Source organism: Xenopus tropicalis, chromosome 4 (assembly GCF_000004195.4).
Source record: "Xenopus tropicalis strain Nigerian chromosome 4, UCB_Xtro_10.0, whole genome shotgun sequence".
In the NCBI taxonomy this organism is placed as follows: Eukaryota; Metazoa; Chordata; class Amphibia; order Anura; family Pipidae; genus Xenopus; species Xenopus tropicalis.
In genome coordinates, this window is record NC_030680.2 from 74,614,867 (window position 1) to 74,639,339 (window position 24,473).

Sequence of the window (24,473 nt, forward strand, 5' to 3'; positions counted from 1 at the left end):
GAAGCCCCCACACACACAGCTATGTGAATCCTCAACCTTATTCTGCTCTCAGATGTGTACCCTGTATGGGACGAGTTCTATTCTACACTGAACTAATTTTGTCTCCTACAATACAGGGTGCATACTTAAGTGCAGTAGCAAATAAAGGAGTCACCTGGCCACATGTGGTAGGGAAATTTTTGAGTGATTTTAGAAAACGATTATTTCAGAAAAGTGGCACAGATATTAAATACAGCTGGATCACTTAAAATTATGTGACTGAGGCTCCTAGCATTTCTGCTTACGCTTAGTTCTAGTCCAGACAATACTATTCGTTTACAATCTTCTCTATTGCGAGGCACACTCCAATGGAAAAAGTAACCATTTCTGTCCATGTGTGCCCAGTTTTAAATTGACATATGATGAAACTACTGATACTATTGTATGATTCTGCTTAGGTTGCTGGACCCCGCCAATGCCCAGCAATTTGATGACTTTAAGAAGTGTTACGGAGAAATCTTGTACCGCTGGGGTCTTCAGGAGAAACGTGCTGAAGTGTTAAAGTTTGTTTCTTGCCCCCCTGAGCCTCATCGAGGCATAGGTAAGTGATTGTACACAGCAAAGTATGGCTGCAGAAGGGAATGGAGAGCATAGGGTCACAGCTGAAGTGGCATTTTTTCCTTTGGCCCAAGATCTTTGCTAAATAAATTGTAAATATACCAAATCTAGAGATTCCTCTGTAGAGGCAGAAGCATAAAGTTTGTTCCTCTATTTTGCCCTGGGGGTATTTTCATGACTAAATTGTGGGTGTGAGAATTCATTTTTCTGGTAATTTTCTTGTTTCTCAGATGATCATTATGTAACTATGTACTTTTGTTTCCTACGCAGAATTTGGAGTGTATTGCAGTCACTGCCGCAGTGAGGTACGTGGAACACAGTGTGCAATCTGCAAGGGCTTCACTTTTCAGTGTGCCATTTGTCACGTGGCAGTCCGAGGATCGTCTAATTTCTGCTTAAGCTGTGGACATGGGGGGCACACCGCACACATGTTGGAGTGGTTTAGCACACAAGAAGTCTGCCCAACTGGCTGTGGGTGCCATTGCCTACTAGAAAGCACGTTCTGATGATTAAATTGTGTTAAGAAATGCTGCCTGCTGCAGCCGACCAGCCTAATGTACATTTACAAGTTATAGCAGGAAGTGCACCAGGAAGTGGGCTGGTAACTGGTTTATAAAAAAGCACGTTTCACAGAGACACTCTAGCCAATACATCATAGGCTGGCTGTTTTCTTATGGGAAGGCTGCTGTAATGTGCACTGCCCAGAAAAGAGACTATTGGGTAACAGACTACTGAGTTCTCAGAACTTAAGCCTTTAAGGACATGCCCACCATAACAGATGAAGGAGCAAACTGGGTTTATTTGTAAGGACAAATACTGAAAGACTGTTAGAAAAACTATTCCAATATGCAGCTGTAAATATAGGAAAATGCTGTGTTTGATCTTTTTTATCCTTTCTGCTGCTATCATGAGTATTCTGCAGTGTACGGACCCTCTTTATTTTGACCCAACCTCAGTCACTTCAGATTGGATATGTACACTTTCATCCAGAGAAGCACTTAATCTTAAAAGATGGCTTGATTAGACCAAAACCTGTGCTTTATGGTTCATCATTGTGTCTATGTATCCTGTTTGTGTTCACACTGAATATCTGTAGTTAATATTTAACATTATAAATGTGTATCTATTCTGCCTACCTCATTTCACAAAAAGACTCCCATTATTGCATATGTTTTTATGTGTAGTAATTTTACAGCCAAATGGTTCAGAAATGGATGAGGATTAATGCCAAGGTAATATTTGGTAATGATGGTGTCCAGTCTTGCAGGACCTTTAATGGTGATGTAGAGAAATGCAGCTATTCTGACACACAGGTTGCAATGCGCCATGGCACCATGACCAGTAGGGTGCTATGAAAAGGCTTGCACTTTAAAGGCATATTACTGTTTTATTACTTCAAGAAAAAACACACATAAATAGTCATTTGGTCAGAATAGTATTGTGACTGCTAAAGGCACCGCAGTCTCATGTATATCTGAGGCAAACACATCATACTAGAACAGCTTTCACGCTCACTGGCCTGCCTTGCAGAGGTGGCAGGAACATAAGTACCTAGATGCACTTTTCAATGTCATTTAAGTGGATTAAAACAAAATCTAAACTTGTCTAAGAAGAGTTTATACAAATGTAACCCAATGTTTCTGCAATTGAATTCTACTGCATCACCAATCGCTTTTGCTGTGTAAATAAGATTTCCGATAACAAAATGATAAATTAAAATGCTAAATGTTTAACCTGTTGTCATTTGTTCCTTCATAATTTTTCATAATGGCTAAAATATTGATGATCATGAGTGCTACCTATATTACTTAGGACAACTACGTAGCATACAGTGCCAGCTGAGGGGAACCCCCTCCTAATTTAAGGCAGGAAGGGGCTGGGTTGGGGGGGGACTGCTATAAAACAAGGCAGGCCTGGTTCCCTGAGGCTATGGTATCTGCTGTATTTTAGTTAAGCTACTGAGGGCTATTATTAGCCAGGAGAGTGTTACTGTGCCATAGAAATGTGTTAACATGAAGCCAAGGTTGGCAGCAAAGCCTCTGTAGTTTAAGTTCAGACAGATTTTCATATGAGGTGCCCCACCATAACGGGAAAAGAAGTCAGTAGTTTGTGATTTAGGAGTTAGCAGCTTATGACTGTTAAGCCCATTGCGTGAGATATGGCATGAAATAGAAAGGCAAAAATTCTAGTAATCTGTAGCAATATTGATTGTATAAATGTGGATTGCCTGAGCTAAACTCCCCACCCTTCATTTTTAAGTGATTGCGCTAGGACCCCTTCCCTGCAGCAAAGGGTTATGATCCAAGACTGTATTTGTTCCTGCTTTCTATATGCAGAGTTCTATGACAGACTTTGCAACCAATTTGTTTGGCTATGATAGATCTGGCATGTCTTTCTCGTTCAATCACCAACCAGACCCATGAAAATGAAAGCCAGGACCAAATGGACTGGCAGTATTTATATAATGTGCCCAACCATAGCAATTCTGAATTTAGAGAAAAGGGGGCCCTGAATTTCACACAATGGCAGCGTTGCAGTTGGAGAGGTGTGGGTGGGATTCCATCTAGGGATGCACTGAATCCAGGATTCGGTTCTGTATTCGGCCAGGATTTGGCTTTTTACAGCTGGGTTCGGTTGAACCAAATCCAAATTAGTATATGCTAGGGTTAATTTCGCTGCATAAACACAGAAGTGTAAAACTTCGCTTCGTGCATCATGACTTTTGGCCCTTTCAAATCCTAATAAACATATGCTAATTTGGATTCGGGTCAGTATTCAACCGAATCCCTTAACATGGATTTGGGGGTTATGCCGAACCCCAACAACTGGGTTTGGTGCATCCCTAATTCCATCACTGAAAAATGTGTTAGGTTTAGTTCTACTTTTGGGGACGCTGCTGAGTTTCTAGGCATAAATTGTCTTCTGTTCAGTAATACTGTGTATGACATCTTAATTTTTATTTCAGAGCAAAAAATATAAAGAAAATCAGATGTCTAGACTAGGTCTTCCCTCTAAACCACGTCTCAAACACGAGGCTTGCGCCATTCTGGCTGTTTTATGTGGCCCCTGGTGACTGTGCCTGACCGTGCAGCACCAATGGCCTGACTGCACTGTGACTGTGCCTAACTGTACAGTACATCTTAATATGAAATTTGGCCGGCGAATTAGCCTGTGTTTTAGATTTCGGTCCCCTTATGTGATTGAGTTTGATACCCCTGCTCTAAACTCAAGAAAAAAAAATGCAAGATCATGTCTTGAGTCTGCCCTTGTGCAGTGTGCTCAGATAAAGATTGTGCTTTTTGGCCTCAGTTCAAAGCTCTATACATATATTAAGTCTAACACCTTAGATACACGATACCAACAGAGAAGTGTGCCAGAAACATCATGCTGCTGCCTGGCTGCTGTTCATCTGCAGGGACTGGCCATCTTCTTGAAACAGAAAGAAAAAAAAAAATAAAGTGCATGCAAGCCAAATTTCAGTTTTAATTTTTGAAGAAGGAAAGAGAAAATCACTAAAGCGTGATTAGTTGTTAGGCATCCCCCAGTGGATCTAGTCACTTTCTTTCTACCACAGGGTGGCGCTCCACTTCCAAAAAAAAAAACAAAAAAAAACAGTACAGGATACGATTTTCTGTGGAATTAGTTGTGTCTGCACATTTGAATTGTGTATACATTGTGTTGTGGACTATTTGTACAGTTGTTTTCCATGTACATGTTTATACCTCTTAACTGCCCACTGTACTGGATTTTCCTTTAAATGTCCTGTGGTGTCTTGCTCCTCTTCTGTCCTTTTCTGCTCCCTGCCCCTCGAAAAATAAAATTCACTATTTCCATGCATTCCACTGTGGGATGCGTGGGCATTTTGGATTTTATTCACATGAGTTTTAGGCAGGCAGAGAGAGAGGGAGAGCTTAGGTAGAGTCACCGGTGAAAGCTGATCAGAAAACCCTGCACTACACTGATGAGCCTCAAAAAAGGGGAAACTGGTCTGTAGTTGGGAATCTGATCAGCTATTATCCTGGCTTTTGCATTGAAAACCCAGTGGGTTTGTTTATTTTTTCTGTAAGAGACTCCTCCAGCCTAATGAGTTGTCATATTTGCTGCCAAATGCTTATTTAACTCACCACTAGAGGTCACTCTCAATCTACTTTAGCCAGCAAAAAAAAATCAGATCAGAGAATCATCAATGTGACAAAGCATTTGTAATGCATATGTAAACATTAGCTAATTCTAAAGTAATCAGATACAGTAGGATTAAAATATGTGTTGAGTAAGCAATCCTATTTAATCCACATGCTTAAAAGTACACACACGGGGTTAATCATGTATCTTTGTTAAAATACAGTTAGATATAAATATTATCAGCACATCACATCTAGAGCACTAATTATAATACTGTTTCTCATTGGTGAGTTTTGTCTATGGTAGGTAAGGTCTCAGTGAACTGAGGTTAAGAAACAACTTATATATGAAGGGCAAGTTAGAAAGAGAGTGCTGAATGAATAAACCATAAAGGTATTTCTCCTCACTGGGAAGGAGCATGCATTTTTTTTCCTTTTTGGTGGGGTGGGAATCTATTGCTGAGCAACATGTAGCGCTGGGTAGGGTTACCCGCCTGGCCAGTATAAGGGAAACTTCATGCCAAGTTATTAATAGGGAAGGGATAAAAATATAACAAGGCTGTTATGAGAAAAGGTGGGAACCAAAGATATGGACTATACTGTAAATGTTCCTGAAGAAGTAATAAAAGTTGCAATCCATTTATACCTTTCTTAACAAAAATTTACAGTTGGCTTTTAGTGGCAGCCAATTACATTACAGATCAAGGTTGTACATGCAATTATAATACACAAGAGATTTTTTGAAACACAAAGACCCTTGGTGCTGGCTGTTTTATTTTGATATTTATATGATATCCCGTGCACAGGGGCAGCTGCAGAGCAGCGGATTTTGGATTGTGGTGCTGTCGTGTGGACTGTGTTATATATATATATATATATTATTTAATGATTTCTCACTTTAATTTACCAGTAATATGTATTAATGACCAGGCCCGGATTTATGGAGAGGCCACAAAGGCCCGGGCCTAGGGCGGCAGAAGTTTAGGGGCGGCATGCCGCCCCGCTGCAATGAAATTTTGCTCCTATACGGAGCAATGGGGACCTCTCCCCACTGCTCCGTATGGGAGATGAAATGTATGCGCATGCGCAGCTGATGTGGAGGGAGGGTTCGCGCATGCGCTCGCTGTGTGGGGGGGCGGGGTTGGCGATTCACGCATGCGCACAGGGGGAGGCGGGGGGGGGGCAGCCTCGGGGCGCCCGCATCACAAATCCAGCGCTGTTAATGACACAATGTACATAAATTAAAATAGGGCAACGTTCCCTGGAAGCACCATGTAACATGCCTTCTTTAGATCATTCTCTATCCTCTGGTCCACTGGATTTCTAAAAGTATTTGCAGAATCACGTGGCAAAAGCTGTGTTTCTGCATCAAAACTTGGGTCCCAAATGACTGATTCTACTTCCTTTACTGGATACTGTTCGTTAAATACACCACTAATCATATTTATTTTTTTACTACACAGGGGGAACTTCAGGCCCTTTAAAAACTGTGGCACCAACATTGTTGAAACAACTTTTTCCTAAAAGTAATGCCACATGGGGCTGATTCCGCCTTTCTGCTCTAAAAACCTTCAAGTTGTGCCTGTGTAGAAAGCATTGTATTCACCCACGTGCTGGCACATGCAGTGTATTTCTGCCTGAAATGGCATACCAAGCAGTTTGGGGCAGAAATACGCTGCGTATGCCTCACCCAGGCTGCTTCCTGATGCAGGCACAACTTAAAGATTTTTACAGCAGAGGCGCTGATTTTTAGAGCGTTTGCCAAGAATCAGCTCTGCATGGCATAGTCCTAATAATCATCTGAGAAGTGCTTGTGTCTGCCTTTGTTGGGCAATAGTAGCCTGGAGCAGGGCCGCCATCAGGGGGGCACAGGGGGTATAGTCGTCCCGGGCCCGGACGATTCTAACTTTAAAAAGGGGCCCGGCGGTGCTACAGCTTACTTAGTAGCTCGGGCCCCCTTTAATGAATTCCGGGCCCTGTCATTGGTGGTCAGCGGGTGATCCTATTGGTCGCGCCCCGTGCGTACATGCACGTCGGTACGCACAGGGCGCAACCTTATAAAAGGGCTGGCGTCTTTCGGCACTCAGACTTGCAGAGGAACCGTCAACGAAGTACCTCACCGGAGGAGCCGCCGCCAGAGGAGCCGCCGCAGCCAAGGGGGGCTGGGCTGTGCTGTGCTATTCCGTTCTGTGCAGGGCTGTGCTGGCTACCAATGTACAAGGGGGACCCTGCTGGCTACCAATGTACTAGGGGGGCCCTGCTGGCTACCGATGTACAAGGGGGACCCTGCTGGCTACCGATGTACTAGGGTTGGGGCCCTGCTGGCTACCAATGTACTAGGGGGGCACTGCTGGCTACCAATGTACAAGGGGGACCCTGCTGGCTACCAATGTACAAGGGGGGCCCTGCTGGCTACCAATGTACTAGGGGGGCCCTGCTGGCTACCAATGTACTAGGGTTGGGGCCCTGCTGGCTACCAATGTACTAGGGGGGCACTGCTGGCTACCAATGTACAAGGGGGGGCACTGCTGGCTACCAATGAACTAGGGGGGGGGGCCCTGCTGGCTACCAATGTACTAGGGGGGGCCCTGCTGGCTACCAATGTACTAGGGGGGCCCTGCTGGCTACCAATGTACTAGGGGGGCCCTGCTGGCTACCAATGTACTAGGGGGGTCCTGCTGGCTACCAATGTACTAGGGGGGCCCTGCTGGCTACCAATGTACTAGGGTTGGGGCCCTGCTGGCTACCAATGTACTAGGGTTGGGGCACCGCTGGCTACCAATGTACTAGGGTTGGGGCACTGCTGGCTACCAATGTACAAGGGGGGGCCCTGCTGGTTACCAATGTACTAGGGGGCATTGTTGGCTACCAATGTACAAGGGGGGCACTGCTGGCTACCAATGAACTAGGGGGGGGGCACTGCTGGCTACCAATGTACAAGGGGGGGCCCTGCTGGTTACCAATGTACTAGGGGGGGGCCCTGCTGGTTACCAATGTACTAGGGGGGCATTGCTGGCTACCAATGTACAAGGGGGGCACTGCTGGCTACCAATGAACTAGGGGGGGCCCTGCTGGCTACCAATGTACTAGGGGGGGGCCTGCTGGTTACCAATGTACTAGGGGGGCATTGCTGGCTACCAATGTACAAGGGGGGCACTGCTGGCTGCCAATGAACTAGGGGGGGGCACTGCTGGCTACCAATGTACAAGGGGGGGCCCTGCTGGTTACCAATGTACTAGGGGGGGGGCCTGCTGGTTACCAATGTACTAGGGGGGCATTGCTGGCTACCAATGTACAAGGGGGGCACTGCTGGCTACCAATGAACTATGGGGGGGGCCCTGCTGGCTACCAATGTACTAGGGGGGCCCTGCTGGTTACCAATGTACTAGGGGGGGCACTGCTGGCTACCAATGTACAAGGGGGTGCACTGCTGGTTACCAATGTACTAGGGGGGGCACTGCTGGCTACCAATGTACAAGGGGGGGCACTGCTGGCTACCAATGAACTAGGGGGGGCCCTGCTGGCTACCAATGTCTCATCTCCGTGAGTCCTTTGTACTGGTGGGAGGGGGCCCCAGAAAATTTTGTTGTGAGGGGCCCCGTGATTTCTAATGGCGGCCCTGGCCTGGAGCAGTACAGTAATGCCTTACCTGAAGGATTTTAAGGCGATTTCCAACAGCTGCCCACAGCCCACTGAGTATGTGAGTGTCACTGACACTTCTAACAAAATCCAAGATGGGGATCTCCTGGGACAACTTTGTAGGCAAGGATTGTTACTGCTATAGAGATGCTGAACCTTGAGGCTGGTGCATTAAGCTCAGTATATAAAATATTAACATTTCTAGCCTTATTAGTTCTCAGGGTTTTGTTCTCTTTTAAAAGGAAAATAAAAGGTATAATCAAATTCAAATTTCCAGAATCTTCCCTTGGTCCTTGTAATACCAAACCTTGGTACATAAGAGTTGAAGCAATAATGGAACTAGACACATTTGGTCCAAAAAATGTTTTTATTTTGTGTTTTGTTCAGGTAACAAAGTCATAATGAATAATATAACATTTTGTAATTAATTTAAATAAATGAATAACTCGTTAGGAACATAAACAACAATAAAGTGTGAGTCCTGGAATTACTAGAAAACAAATTTCCAAACAACAATATAACAACTTTGTATACAAAAATACATAAAACACAAAGTAGACTTTTATTTTGGCTAAATGGGACCAGTTCCTTTAATGCTGTCTTTCCACAGTTTACCCAATACAGTGAAATTCTTGCACTTATAAAGCTCTTTTTGGTATCTGTTTTCTTTATATGAAAAAAGAGGGTAAACAGATGCCAGAACCAGTACTTGCTATACAGTCTGCTCTAATCTGTATCATTTTCATCATGTATTGTTTCATTTAAATATCACTAGCATTTGATTTTGATTGGAGGTTTGATTTCCAAGTTAGATAATAAGCGAGTGCTGGAGCTCATCTAAAGCGTAAGGTTCTGCAAAGCTTATTTCTGTTTAACAGTTTGAAGGCTTCGGCCCCAAAATAGCACCCTGCTCAAGGGGTTATATGTTGAAGAAGTGTTGCTAAGCTCAGTGTGGCATAAACGGGGCTGGCATATAGGATGAAGGGAAATTTAATAAAATGAAGCATTGGATTTAAACTATTAGTATTTCTATTGTTATGAATCCAGTCTTCTTGGTCACCCTCCTTGTTTCTTCCAGTGATGCAGGCAGAATAAACAATGTGTCACTGTGTTCTTTGGTTGGAAAGATGGTGATGATCCTCTTGTATGACACACTCTGAAGGAGTAGAACAAAATTACTATACAAATATGACATGTGGAAATAAAAAAAAAAGTACATTGAAGCTCTAGACCAGTATTGTCCAACTGGTACCAAGGGCTGGAATTTTTTTGTCCTATGTGGCAGAGGGCCAATAATGCATGCCATTTTTGACCACTCCCCTTTTTAAAACCACACCCATATTATCACAAGAGCGTTTAAGACCATGCCCACATTAATGGTGGTAGCACAGCAAAAACCCAAATGGTTGGTGCTCACTGCAGGGATATCAGCCTTCATTCATATGTGAAAGAAGTTTATTAGGTTATATTAAGTCACACCCTTAAATACATATCCTTCTCCCCTGTGGGTAGCACAGCAAACCCCAGCAAATTAATTACACACCTTAGGGACCCCCTAACAACTATTTCCAATTGCTAACAAACTCCCACAGACAGCATAGGGCAGGCAGAGTATGGCACACACAGGCAGCAAAGGGCAGGCAGAGTATGGCACACACTGGCAGCATAGGGCAGGCAGAGTATGGCACACACAGGCATCATAAGACAGGCAGAGTATGGCACACACAAGCAGGCATAGTATGGCACACACTGGCAACATAGGACAGGCAGAGTATAACGCACACAGGCAGCATAGGGCAGGCATAGTATGGCACACACAGGCAGCATAGGACAGGCAGAGTATGCAGAAGGAAGGATAGAGGGAAACCTAAAACCTATCATGTCCATGTAAGTAACTGATCATGACCACTCCAAGATGAACAGAAATTTTTCCAAAAATTATTGGTGGCAATAGGAAGGCAAAATTATGTCACAATTAAGGTGTTTAATCTTTCAGTAGAATACATCTTGCCCTACTTTGTTAGAGAAGCTCCTTTCCACTATGCTACATCTGTGTTTCATAAAACAAAGCTCCATGTTGCCAGTTTTTTCCAAACATAGCACATGGACAGCTCTTTAGGTAAATGGGGCGGAGGGAGCTGGAGAGGTCTCCGATCTGATTAGTTGATGTAGGAGGCCAAGGGGCACATAATAAGGATACCAAAGGTTTTTCAGGTGCAAAAACACTGGGTTATTTTTCCACCAAAATAAAATTTACAGAGTTCATTTGATAAAATTTCCACTGCTGGCAAACTGACTTTCTATGCAAAACTGTACCAGGCGGAAAGTTTATTTATCCCCACTGGCACCACTCACAGTGAATATCACTTTACTTGTCCTTAAAGTAAAGGTGGGCTCGAAAGCAAGCTTTTTTTCTTGATAAGATTATCAAGAAAAAAAGCAGTGCTTTATCTCTTTAATCTTCCATGTTACCTTCCTTAGAGCATGTCACTGTACTGAAAGCCTGCAGGCCAGTTTCCTGTCTGGTTATAAAAAGGCACCAATAATGGTAACGTTCCACAGCCTGACAGTCACTTCCATGGAGCTCCTTTACACTTCCCAGTACTCCAAGAATGAGTGCGTTACATATCCAAATGATTACATATAGGCAAATTAAAGTAAAGGACCTTCCACTGGGTTTACAGATGCAGTGGGGGGATCGATTTTGCTTTCATGTACAAAAATCACAATCACAGTTTTTTGCTGTGAATGTGCAGTGATTTATCAAATCATTAAAACATAAATATTTTACCAACTGAAACCTGCCAAGATACCATTAAAGAAAACAATGGGATTTTTTTGCTACTGTGAGCAGCTGAGCATCTATTTTTATTACAATCAAAATTACACCATTTAAGATTCTTCTTTTATATTAAAAATATGGAGAAAAAAAAACCTTGATTTCTTTAAGTTATGAAAGTAAATGTTTCAGGTAAATACAAAAACATAAAGTAAATATGTTCTTGTGCTAGGGGTTCTCCTCTGGTTCCCCTTATTAAAAGCCTCCGTGCCACCTGTCTGTATAAAAGCAGGCACTTTATCGTATCCTGTTAGAGGTTCCTCAGGATTGGAGGAGAGAGAATGCATTCTCTGTCGTTATCTGGCAAGCAAGAAGAGAAGCGTGCTTACAAGGCTCTGAAACATGAGGATTGGGTGAAGGCTTTTGATACCTGATCAGAGTATAATGCTCTGCTGCGCTTTAGAAAAAGATATACTGGATTATATGTTTCATGGACAATAGAGGAAGGATCATGTAACCACAGATCTCTGGCAGGAAATACATTTTGTCACTGAATCTGTGTGACGCAGATACCCGGTTGTTCAGTTAAGAAGAAAAATGCTGTGGACAGGCAGCATGTAGGTAAGATACTGTTGTGCCACGCATGTAGGGTATGGTCTCACGCTTTTTGCCACTGACAGATTGCTTTCTAAGAATGAGTACTGAAGTCACATGATCAGTTACAATAACTACCAACAAAAACCCATTTATTGTAAGGCAATACATCTCCTTGCAGTTGGAGAAGGATTAATAAAAACTGATTGCAGCTGTGTTTTTGCCTGACTGCATCAATAATGATATCTTGCAACAGTATTTGTAGAATAATTTCTGTAAGCCTTTGCTGGCATAACCAAATGCAGTTAAAACTGTGATGAGCCTTTATTAAGAAAGCTTATGGGAATTTTTTTAACCAGCAGCTTCCCTTCCTTTACTAGCCTACATTAATTGCACCCAAGTGCCGTCACTAACATTAATTACACATGCAAACAACACAAGTGTAAGGTTACTTGTAGTCTCCATTTGTCTGCTCTGAACCAACAGATACATTAGGACAATGTAAGAACATGCACAACATTTGCTCTAGTTGGAGTAACCCATAACATCTAATCATTAGGTTGCATTTACTGGTCTATTGGAAAGCAAACAACTAACTGGTCGCTATTGCTTACAGTCTTGTCTGCCAGCAAGCCATATTTCCTTCAGGTGTCAAAATGACTAGTATCACTCTGTTATTAGCAACAAACCTAAATCATGGGGTATTTTGAATTGTTTTTGAATAATCATTAAACCCATATAAATGTAAAATATTCATGATCATAATGTTACAAGAAACACATTCACGGGTACTATAATAAATGCCTTTTACTAGGGCTTCACTGATTACAAATGATTTGCTGTCAAATGTAGACAGCAGAACTATCAACCAATCCAATGTAACAATGCAGATAATAATCCAGGCCCTGTTATTTTTAGACCTGAATTCCTCCTCCAACTAAATAAAAGCATGAAACAAGCCTGGAGTGGATCATTATCACCCTCATGACATGGGCTTGGTTGACAGCTCTGCAATAAACTTGCACCCGCAAGTGCAATGAGCAGCATGCAATTTTAAGAGCAACTGCCAAGGGTTTTTGTAGAGCTTTTTCCTGGAATTTCAGTGTTGCTGAAATTGTTTTTAAAGTTTTCAAAGTTTAAGTGGTGTCATTTTCAGTGTTCAGTGTGAGAGTAATGTGTGTGGATGTATTTGTCCCTGGGCACTGAGGGAATCCTGGATCAGGGCCTGGTAGCTCCAGGGTTCCCCTGTGCCCATTGACACTGCAATAAAATAACCTGCATTTAGGATTTGGGATGAAAACCCAAGCAGACAGTGGGCGACCATAAAAACTTTCTTCCAGGATCAACTATCTGACCCCGCGCTGCAAAGCAGAAGTGCTAACTAGTGAGCCACCATGCTGCCCTGTATAGGTAAATAAGCACTGTGCTTCATGTGCCTTCTAGAATAGATGATGCCATTTGACTGAAGTTGATGTACAAGGACAAATCCAGGACAAATGCTACATATGCAGCTGTATTCATTCAGTCGAGTTATGGTTCATTTGCTTGTACAAGCTGTGTAAGTACGGAGTAATACAGTGGCCAGCACAAACAGACAGCATGCTTCGGGGAAATATGTCAAGCAGTTTTTTGAACAAAAAAAATTTTTTTGATACAGGAAGTGTAAATGCTTCCTCCTCAAATTTCTCTTTAACAATGTATAAACAGTAATATTTTCACAAACAGGAAAATAATGGTTTCTGTTTTTATATCAATATCACTGCTCGATTGTTACAGTGCTCTGAATGTATAAATATGATATACAGTTATGGGATCTGTTATCTGGAAATCCATTATCCAAGAAGTTCCAGGTTATGGGAAGACTATGTCCCATAGACTCTTTTATAAGCAAATAATTGTACAGGTATGGGATCCCTTATCCGGAACCCATTATCCAGAAAGCTCCGAATTACGGAAAGGCCATCTCCCATAGACTCCATTATAAGCAAATAATTCTAAGTTTTAAAAGTGATTTCCTTTTTCTCTGTAATAATAAAACAGTACTTTGTACTTGATTCCAACTAAGATATAATTCTTATTGGGGGCAAAACAGTGCTATTGGGTTTATGCAATATTTAAATTATTTTTAGCAGACTTAAGTTTTGGAGATCCAAATTACGGAAAGATCCCTTATCCGGAAAACCGTAGGTCCCAAGCATTCTGGATTATAGGTCCCATACCTGTACATTTTAAAAATGATTTTCAGCTAGGCTGACCTCATCTTTGGTTGTGTAACTGCAGGGCTGTGATTGGCTACTCCCCTCCTACTGTGCTTTGGGCAGGGACCATTAGAACACGCCCACCCCTCATTTGAAACACAGACAGGGACCACAGCAAATCTATAGGGAGCTCCAATAAATGGGCAATTTTTGAAGAAAATATTAATTTAGACCAAAGTGAAACCAGCGTCATATTTTATTCTTTATATCATTATATGTCTCCTTTTATGGAGGCAAAACAATCCTATTGGGTTTTATTCATGTTTAATTATTTTTCAGTAGACTTAAGATACAAGCTCCACGTTACTGAAAGACCCCTTATTCAAAAAACCCCAGGTCCCAAGCATTCTGAATAAAAGTTCTCATACCTGTATATGAATGACTTAAAAGGCCAAACCTCTCTGTTCCTATGCTGGTTCACTATCTAGATTATATGGCCAATTTGAGCTGATTTATCTCTAAAGCCGAGTGTACACATATGTAAAATAGTTTTGTGCATTTTTGATACATGTATTTTGGGTGTACAATCTCAACTGATATCTTTATGGATATCTAATTGGACTTTGTCCTGCAACCTGACAAGGCCAGGTGGAGGGAGGCAGAGGAAGGCTGGGACACACATTGGAAAGTAGCAATTAGCACTGGGCAGGTGCCTTACTTAATCAGTTAATCAAGAGTAAAGTTTTACTTGCTTGATATTATTTGCAATCCATACTAGTGAGAAAACACTATACAGGGAAGTTCACAAAAGTGAAGTAAACATTTTAATTGGCATTACATTCTTATTAAAAGACCATTGCATTTACAAACGCCTTACTCATTCCATGAGTTCCTCTGAAGGTGCCTCCAGTGCCCCACAAAACCATTATACTTAGCCTTTGAACAGCTGCCCAGAGCACACTGAGCATATGGGTGACACTCCTAACAATATCCAAGATCTTAAAGTGGATCTGTCACCCAGACATAAAAAAAAACTGTATAATAAAAGTCCTTTTCAAATTTAACATGACACCAAAATTCATTTTTATATTAACACATTCAAACCCATTATAAATGCATTTAAAAATCCCAGCTCTCAATCATATACGGCCTTCCCCGCCTCTATGCCTCAGGCATAAACTTTCCATTCAGTACTCACATTCCCCCTACCTTCTCACCATCTAATTGTGTAGCCAGTGCAAGGGCACAGGCATCAGGTCCCCCATTCTGGCACATAGACAAGATTTTGGGGTTATACAAAGCTTGACTTAATAACAGTTCCCACAAATGACAGCTGCCTGCTGGGTGTGATTGTATATTTCCAAGACTGAAGGAAACAAGATTTATATCATTTATACAGGATGTGAAGTTTATTTTGCTTACACAAATAGAAACACAATGCAAATACAATGGAAAAGAAATTGTAATTATTTCCTAGGGTGACAGGTCCCCTTTAAGTCTCTTTTACAAATTTGAAGGGCTGGTTTATTACTGTTATAAAAATGCTGAACCTTTAGTGCAGTAAGTTCAGTATATAATGTGCTACAAAACCAGTAAAATTAATGGAAGACTTAAACTATGAGATAAGAGTATAGGTTGGTGTTGTTATCTCTGGAGAAAAGGTGATTGCAATAGGACATGATTACTCTTTACAAGTACATTAGAGGGCATTATAGACAGATAGCTGTGAATCTTTTCCATGTAGACAAGAGCAAACAAAATGAGGCCACCCTGTTAGACTTGAGGAACTGAACTTTCATCTGCCCTGCCGAGCAGATTTTATTGATACCTTTAAGGGCTCTGGCACACGGGGAGATTAGTCGCCCGCGACTAATCTCCCCGAAATGTCATCCCACTGGCGAAAATGTAAATCGCCGGTGGGATGGCATACGCGGTGCCGCAATTACCTTGTACCCCGGGCTGGTGCCCCTGTTAAGAGGGAACAGCACCAGCCCGGGGTAGCTGCAAACGCTTCCTTCTTCCACGTTGGCACGCTGCGCATTAGAGTGAAAAGCTGAACTTTAAGTCGGCTTTTCACTCTAATGTGCATGTGCCAGTCCAGGGAATTCGCCACAGAAGAAACGCGGAAGGAGGAAGCTCTCGCTTCAGGTACCCCAGGCTGGTGTGGTTTTCTCCTAACAGGGGCACCAGCCCGGGGTACAAGGTAAGCGATTAAAGTCACCTGGGGGTGCCTAACATTTTGGCACCACCAAGTGACTTAGCCTTTCCTTCTCCTTTAAGAGTGGCTTGGATGACTTCTGGGAAAGATAATATCCACAGCTACAGTGATTTCAAAGTCTACAGTTAGTTTACTATAAGCATTTATATAGTTTGATATATATATATATATATATGAGTGTATCAGTAGTCAGTATATAAAGATTATTTTTTAACCTTCACACCAGTCTCTGCCCTGGGAAGCTTGCAATCATATTTACAAAATACACTATGGTCGCTCTCAGTAGGAGGAAGTTAACACAGAACAGCTCATTTGGGAGGTTTGCTTAGCAAACGGATACTTGCCCAATTTAGCCACTCATGCAGGGCCGGAACTAGGGGTAGGCAGAAGAGGCAGCTGCCTAGGGCGCAACGATTGGGGGGTGCCAGAGAGGAGCCTCTCCTGCCTACCCCTAGTACTACTTTGTCATTGCCCCTGTGCTTTGGCGCGCATGCGCTGTTCGGGGGTGGGGGTTGGGGGGCGGCGGAGGTGGCCGACCGGGTTGCCTAGGGCGCCCAGTCGGCTTGGCCCGCCCCTGCACTCATGTGCAAGGCCAAATTGTGCTGACCTGATTGTTTTGCTTTTGGGTCAACAACTAGATTCTAATGTATGCCTAGGCAGCCTCATCTGGTGAGGACAGCATCAATGGGCCAACATTCTAATTAGAAACTGTATTGGTCAGACATTCTGTTGAGAGTGTTCCTTACACAGGCCAATTAACTGTCAGTCTGGAGGTTCCAAGTCAGCATTTTGTGTAGGGTCTGCTTCTTGCCACCCTGCATTTTGAAAAAGGCAAATGCATTTGTAAGCCGATCTCTGCTCCATGTAGCTGCATTCAGTGTGCCTCTCAGTGGAGCTACACAAAGCTGCTAATTTGAGTGGATTCGCTTGTCTCTGCCCTGCCTACAAAGGGCAGACCCTATGCAACACGTGTCTGAGAAATTTCCAGTGGGACATTAAAACATTTTTTGCTGATCTTTCCCCAACAGATATACACTTTTCTAGTTTTTCTTTTTTTATCAAACTATTTGCATGTGGAAAAAAAACACATAAAAAGGCAATTGACAAAATGTAATTGAAGTAGATTATAAAGGAGAAGGAAAGTTACAAACATTTTGGCACCCAGTGATTGTATTTGATACCATTTTGTCCTTATGACATTTGCCTGCAAATTATGTAATGAAGCTGTGGATTTTCCAGTTTGAATACTGTGACATTGGTCTGTATTAAAGGTGAAAGAAAGGCTTAATCACTGGGGGGGTGCCAAATGTTAGGCACTCCCCAGTGATTGTAATCTCTTACCTGAAACCCCCAGGCGGTGCTTCGGTTAGGGGAAAACTGAACCAGCCGGGGTACCTGCGAGAGAGCAATCCTCATCCTTCTTCAGTCTTAGCACATGCGCAGTGGAGTGAAAAGCTGAACTTTAACAAAAAAAGCCAGCTTTTCGCTCAACTGTGCATGCATGGGCCTGGATTCTCATCAAAAGGAGAAGGAAGGAAGAGAATTGCTCACCTGCATTACCCCTGGCCGGTGCAGGAGTAAGCGATTACAATCGGGTAAGCGATTACAATCACTGGGGGGTGCCTAACATTTGGCACCCCCCAGTGATTTAGCCTTTCTTTCACCTTTAATACAGAGCACTGTGTCAGTATTCAAATTGGAAAGTCCACAGCTTCATTACATAATTTGCAGGCAAATGTTATAAGGCCAAAATGTTGTCAAATACAACATTACAGATATGTAAACCCAAGATAGACAGATAAAAAAGGAAAAGAGAATGTAGAGGGGGAAAAAGAAATCAAGGAGGAACTTCTAACACTATAGACAGTTTGTCATAAGATGCAACAATATTATATGCAGGACTATATTTACCTGAAATATGTTTGTATACAAAGAAAGAGGAGGCAGGATCCTTGCATTTATGATTAACCCATTAAAAAACTCTGTTCCTTATAGGAGAGACACTTTTGCCCACCATTTGGTATAGTGAAAGGGAGCTCGTAATTTATGTTGTTTCTGATGTTTCAGTGTGTCTTTATTTTATTTTTTTTTTTCATATATCAAAGAACAACAAGCCCTTAGATTTTTTTATCTTAAAGTGCAAAAGACCCATTGTAGCTGCTAGTTCTTTAATGAGTACTTAACTTCTGAGTTTACATTCTATACCAAAAGTCATGTCTAGAGATTTTTGGTCAGCTGAATTTTTATGGCTGTGTGGGAAAGCATAATTAAAAAATTTTTAAAAAGTAATTGGTCTTGAGTAACTTTTGATCAAAAATGCCAGTCTAATGGGCAGTTATATTAGTGAATTGCCTCCCGATCGGAACCTATTGCCGTTTGGATATGGTCCTTAGAAGCCCAGATCGGGTTGTGGCTCTATATTTAGTTTACCATATTAACTGAACAGTCAGGCATACTTCTAATAAATGCAAGTTGGTGGGTTTCATTTTTACAAACTGGTTGCATTTAAATGAAATGGAATCAGTGCAGCCCTGCCAGCTGAATGTCCTAGAATTGGCCCTGATTTTTCTCATGATATGGTAACCCTGTCTATATGTCTACCTGCATTATTTGTCCCTGTTTAATTAATGGACTAACACTATGTGATAGTGAACACAATTTTCCTCACAATTTTAGCTACCAAATAGCAAACATTTTTTATGATAACTTTATCAGCAGTTCTGCTATCATTCTGACATGAAAAACAGTCAAAGAAACAAACAGAATTTGAGGCTATAGAATAGGTAGGGAGAACTTATACCCCACCTGTTTAAGTCTTGTTCATGGTAGTCTCCCCAACAATGGTGGCATGTGACAAACAAATGGCCACTGTATGTACAAAACAGTAAAACTGAGAACATGTGGTGTTCATTGAAGTTAGACAGAGGAATTTTTTGGCATTAAGAAAACATCAAAATTAAAAAAAATCTTTCTCCATCCCATGAAAATGGAATTCTTGTACACTGTAGCATTAAATTATCATTGTATGTATGTATATCTTTATTTATAAAGCGCTACTTATGTACGCAGCGCTGTACAGTAGAATACATTAATACAAACAGGGTGTAAGGCGCTCTGCCAGTCCGGCGCGTTCTCCTACCTTAGTTCGCGCATGCACGCATGCACGATGACGCGCGGACATGCGCAGTCGCGCGCCTTGAAGCATTAGGCGCCATCTTTGTGCAGGTTTTCTAGTTCTTCCGGTTCCTTTTGTTTTAGCGCCAAATTCCGCTATTTAAACCCCTTCCTTCAGTGTTTCATTGCCCAAGCTGGCTTCTGGTTATTATCAGTACTTGCTCAAGCGTTTTGATTGTTATTTCCGGTTTTGACCTTTGCCTGTACCCTGACTACGATTCTTGCTACCTGCCTCGACCTTTTGCCTGTACCCCGATTACGAATATTGCTGCCAGCCTCGACCTTTGCCTGTACCCCGACTACGTTCTGCCTTTGCCTTGCTGGTACCTCGTATTTTGTCTGAACTCTGAAAGTTTGCAGGACCCCAGCTTGGACCGCAGCAGAAAGTTCCGGGGCCCCAAAAGGGCGTCGGTGAAGACCGGAAAGGGCTGGAAGTTCCTGCTATACTGTAAGAGTCAGATTTTGCATACAGCGGTCACACACTGGTTCCCTCCTAACTTGAACGTTACACAGGGTGTTAAGATAATAATAGATAAATACAAAGTACAACAATAAATACAAATAGATACAAGATAAATACAGCTGCAATAAGTTAACAGTCCAGGACACAAGAGGAAGGAGGTCCCTGCCCTGTAGAGCTTACAATCTCTCTGGATGTAATGGTGTAAGAATCACGCCTTTTGTCAGAACAGCTTCCAAAATATAACTGGTAGAATTTCTGAGCATTAAGGATATTTTGAGTGTGAAAATAATATCCAGTTCAGACAGATGGTAAATTGTGTTATCCAATTTTTTTTATTCAAAAAACAAAAAAAACTTTTTGTGTAGAGTGGTATAAAGAAAAAAACTAAAGCTGGAGCTTTAAAAAAAAATGAATTTTTCAAAACCATTTAGTAGTTGTGCATGATATAGAAAGAGAATGGAAGTAGATAACTGGATATGGAAGTAAAATGGTCTAATATATGCTTGGTACCTGCTTTCTGTTTCTTGGCTCTCTTTGCCTGTCTGGTAACGGAGCTGTCTAAGTTCTCGGATGAGATGGGTAAGTTGCATCACAGTTAGTTCAGGAACAGGTCCTGCAAGCTGCCGACGTCGGTGCATTAAACAAGGAGGGGGGCCGAGAAAAGACCAGCAGCTCTTTCTGCTCACATCCATATGCTGGAAGGCAGGCTTGTTTCCATATGAGGCATACTGAAGAAAAAGGTACAAACTGTCTCAGAAATACAATTCTAAGTTACAGCTACTTATACTGATACCTTTCCTACTCTGGAATTCCAGTTACTGAGATGATATTAATCTTTACCTTGTGGTGCCACTGCAGCTATATCCTGACTCTGAACACTTCTTTTAAAATAGAAAACAATTATAATGCTAAACCCCAGTTATAAAGCAGAAGGTCTGCTATTCAATCCTTATACAGCCCAGAAAGGGGGGGTCATCAGCTGGATATACCTGATCTGTTCCATCAATTGCCAAAGCCATCAGCACCTAAAACAACTATAATACCTTTCATTTCACCTGTTTGTAATGTGCAGTACCACCGTTATTACAGAATTATTTATTCTACGCTACAAGCTTTTTTCAGTTTTTATAAACTCACAGTAAGAAATGTGGCCATCGTCCCACTTCCCAGAGTATCACACCTTGGCGTCCTTTCGTTGCAGCGCAAACTCATACACCAGCATATATACCAGTCTTCAGTTCCTCTCTCAATTCACAATAACCTTGCATTTCCTTATCCATGAAATTTATATAGAGCCCTCCCTCCCACCTTCATGAAGTAAGTGATGTTGCTCTGCGTGTCAGGTGTCTGTCTGAACTCACTCAGTCTCAGGTTTTGTATGAAAGGCTTCCATTACAGAAATGCATAGATGCTAGGAACTAAATACCTGGGTGTGTTTCTCTACCACACCTTCTTACTCTCGTGCTAACAATTGATGATCAGAACTCATCAGCAGTCTTGCAGTAATTTATTAGTTGTCATATGACCTGGTTTTGCCTTGAAATCACATAAACAACTAGGTATTTGTCTGCAAATGTCAGAAGTGTTATTTCTGTAGTGTCAGTACAGCAGCTTAACTGTTACCTGTCAGTCTTTCAAACAAATTTAAAAGGCAAGTTCAATAACTGGACAAAAAAAACATAGCCACCATCAGCAAAAAATAAATATAAATGTGCAGTGTGGCAAGGAGGAGGATCAGCTCCACAAGACTAAATGAGGCAATGTAAGATGGTAGTAGAATAATTGGTGACAATGACAATATTCTCTCAAATCTGTGTGCCAGACACCAGAGAACACAGCCACAGGAAACTGGTTTATACATACTTGATTCAGTAATTGCACAGACCCACCCACTGTACAGCACACATCAATTTGAAAATAATTGCATTTAAAGGAGTTGTTCACCTTTGTAAAACATTCAGAAATGTAACAGGTCACGTAATAAAAAAATTATTTGCCATATAAATGGTTAACAAAAAATGTGCAATTAATGAGATATTCAATTCAGAATAGATCCCTTTGTTGAACCTTCCCTTCATCATGGACCCCTTGCCGGGGGGGGGCTCAACAAAAATGCTACAATCACCACTGTACTTCGTTGTATGATGTCACACATAGTGCAGGCAGAAATAGCTTTACGTTCATATGCGCGCGCGCAGTTATTTTCATAGCTTAACTCCGATTGGCTACATCTCCTGTCAATCTGCCTCTGATCCCTCATCTGCTTCAGCGTGTTCTGTGAGAGTGGTTAATTTGTATACACAAAGCTCTCTGGAGGGGGGGGGAAGAGACATGTGGGGTGCAGGTGAATGGGTTATTCAGAGGGAAAAGTCACTTTTGGGCAGTGTGTGTGTGTGTGTGTTGCTGGCTTGGGATCATGTATGCAGAAAAAGTTGCATATTTGTATATATATAAAAAAACAAGTTTCAAAGAAAATGCAAATTAAAAAGATATTAGATTTGTAATATTCTGTATCTTTGTACCTATGTGTTAAATAGTAATGCACACAAAACAGCAGCCAATGAAAGGTACAAATCAAGCAATGACTATTGAACTTATGCAGTTAGTTAAAGTGCACAAGCACCCAATGAATTACCAGAGTAGGGAAGTATCACTGTCCAATAGGAAACAAGTAAATGCAAAGCCTGGGAGTGATGATGTAAGCATATAGGAAGTTCTCATTGTGACAGGTTAAAAAAAAAAAACTCCTGTCCCTTTAGAAAACTGATCAGAGAGACAGAAGGACAGGTTTTCTAACACATGGAGAGCAATGTTAGTGGCTTTATATGATTTGCACATTGAATGTGAACAACCGCTTTAAAAGAGAAGGAAATGTTAAAACAAAGTAAGTTTTATCAGAAAGGTCTATGTAAAGACAGCCATTAACATTTACAGTACTGCGGAGTCCTCTGTGAAAAGAAACACTGCATTCCCTTGCTACTATTGTGAACACATGGACTTAAGTATTAGACTTATTAGTCTCAAACCTGCAGGGCACACTCTCATTTGACTAAATTTGGCTGGTTATTTAAAGTTTGAACACATTTCTGGTTATGGGGTCCTGTTTTACGTGTTCTTACAGTTTTGCTGAAAAAGGTGAAAATTGCCCTTTAAGCTGCAAGTCTCTCCTAAGAGACCTTTTTAGCTTATTAGTTACAAATGTATTTAAAGGGGAAGGAAAGGCTAAGTCACTTGGGGGTGCTAAAATGTTAAGCACCCCCAAGTGACTTGAATCGCTTTCCTTCGTACCCCGGGCTGGTGCCCCTGTTAGGAGAAAACCGCACCATCCCGGGGCACATGGGGCGATTCGCTTCCTCCTTCCGCCTTCCTTTCCCCTAGACTCCGAGTCTGGCGCATGCGCAGTAGAGTGAAAAAGCAGACTTCTCTGTTAAAGTTCGGCTTTTCACTCTACTGCGCATGCGCGTGCAGCGAGAGCGGAAGGAGGAAGCGATCGCTGCTACCCCAGGCTGGTGCTGTTTTCTCTGTACAAGGGCACCAGCCCGGGGTACAAGGTAAGCGATCTAAGTCACTTGGGGGTGCCTAACATTTTGGCCTTTCCTTCTTCTTTAAGTGCAGGTTAGGCTTTTTAACATTTTGGGCTTTCTACCAAAAGCCCAGTTTAATTAGGCTAATGCCACACGGGTGTATTCTTGACAAGTGAAAAACGCTTGCCGAAAATATGCCCTGCTACTGTAAATTCAGCCTACCTTGTGCCTGCACCTGAATGAATAGAATACGCTCGGGTGCAGGCACATGTAGCCGATATCCGCCAAAAAACGCGAGACTTCATATTTTTTACGGATATCGGCTAAATGTGCCTGGACCCGAGCCTATTCCATTCATTCGGATGCAGGCACATGTAGGGGCATTTTAGAGCATATACAGTGTTGGACTGGGACCTCAGGGGCTCACCAGAAAACCTTAGACCATAGGCCCACTCTCCAAACTATTTTTTCTCCTTTCCTCTTTATTCTCCTAGTCTCTTTTATTTACATGCTAGCATTTATTCTTCCATCTATTTCTCCTCTTTGTTCCCATTCAGAAATAGGGAATGACCATAAAACATAAATGTTCAGGAGCAGAAGGGCCCACTGACACCTGGGCCCACCAGGTTTTCCTGGTATCCTGGTGGGCCAGTCCGACACTGAGCGTTTGGATCGTATTCTCGGCAAGCATTTTTCGGCTTGCCGAAAATATGTTCCATGCGCTACGTGTGGCATTAGAGAAACAATGTTTCCAAGTGCAGGTGATGCTCGTAAATATTTCTGGGCTCTCTGCAAAAAGCTACTTTTTAATTAAATATGAAAAACAATGTTTCTAAGTGCAGGTATAACTTGTTAACTTTCTGGGCTCTCTGCCAAAAGCTACTTTTTAATTAAATTTGTATCTTTTTTTTTAGCGTTCTGTGCAGGAGATCAAAGGGAAATGAGAGTCTTTTCAGTAAGAATCCAGGACTGCAGATTGAGCTGTCAAAAGAGGGAATGTCCTGCGAAAATCAGGACAGTTGGGAGATATGATTTGGACCTCTTTATGTTGTGGCCTATGGGCAATAATTTACACTTGGCGCTATAGACCTCTTCTTCCTGCATACCCCTTGTTTGGTTTAATGTAATTCCATTTGCCAGCGAAGGAGTAGTGGGATTTGCGCTAG

At 42.0% G+C, this 24,473-nt stretch overlaps 2 protein-coding genes across 4 annotated transcripts in view; one reads left to right on the forward strand and one right to left on the reverse strand.

Annotated features, from left to right (window-relative positions):
• Positions 1-2,330, forward strand: part of wdr59 (WD repeat domain 59) — a 51,125-nt gene extending 48,795 nt beyond the window's left edge. For both annotated transcript variants that reach the window (XM_031900825.1, XM_031900826.1), the window contains 2 exons: positions 438-580; positions 868-2,330. In XM_031900825.1, coding sequence (XP_031756685.1) covers positions 438-580; positions 868-1,103 — 379 coding nt within the window. In that variant the 3' untranslated portion in view covers positions 1,104-2,330. The remainder of the gene's footprint in view (positions 1-437; positions 581-867) is intronic.
• Positions 2,331-8,705: 6,375 nt separating this feature from the next.
• LOC100493256 lies at positions 8,706-21,189 on the reverse strand. Of its 2 annotated transcripts, none has more exons than XM_002931666.5 (3): positions 20,921-21,189; positions 20,294-20,511; positions 8,706-9,513 (listed from the first exon to the last, which is right to left on the reverse strand). In XM_002931666.5, the coding sequence occupies exons 1-3, from the start codon at positions 20,993-20,995 to the stop codon at positions 9,414-9,416; spliced, it is 393 nt and encodes a 130-aa protein (XP_002931712.1). In that variant the 5' UTR covers positions 20,996-21,189; the 3' UTR covers positions 8,706-9,413. The 2 variants fall into 2 exon arrangements, with proteins under 2 accessions (XP_002931712.1, XP_004914114.1); XM_004914057.3 differs by having other exon boundaries at positions 20,964-21,185.
• Positions 21,190-24,473: the final 3,284 nt, after the last annotated feature.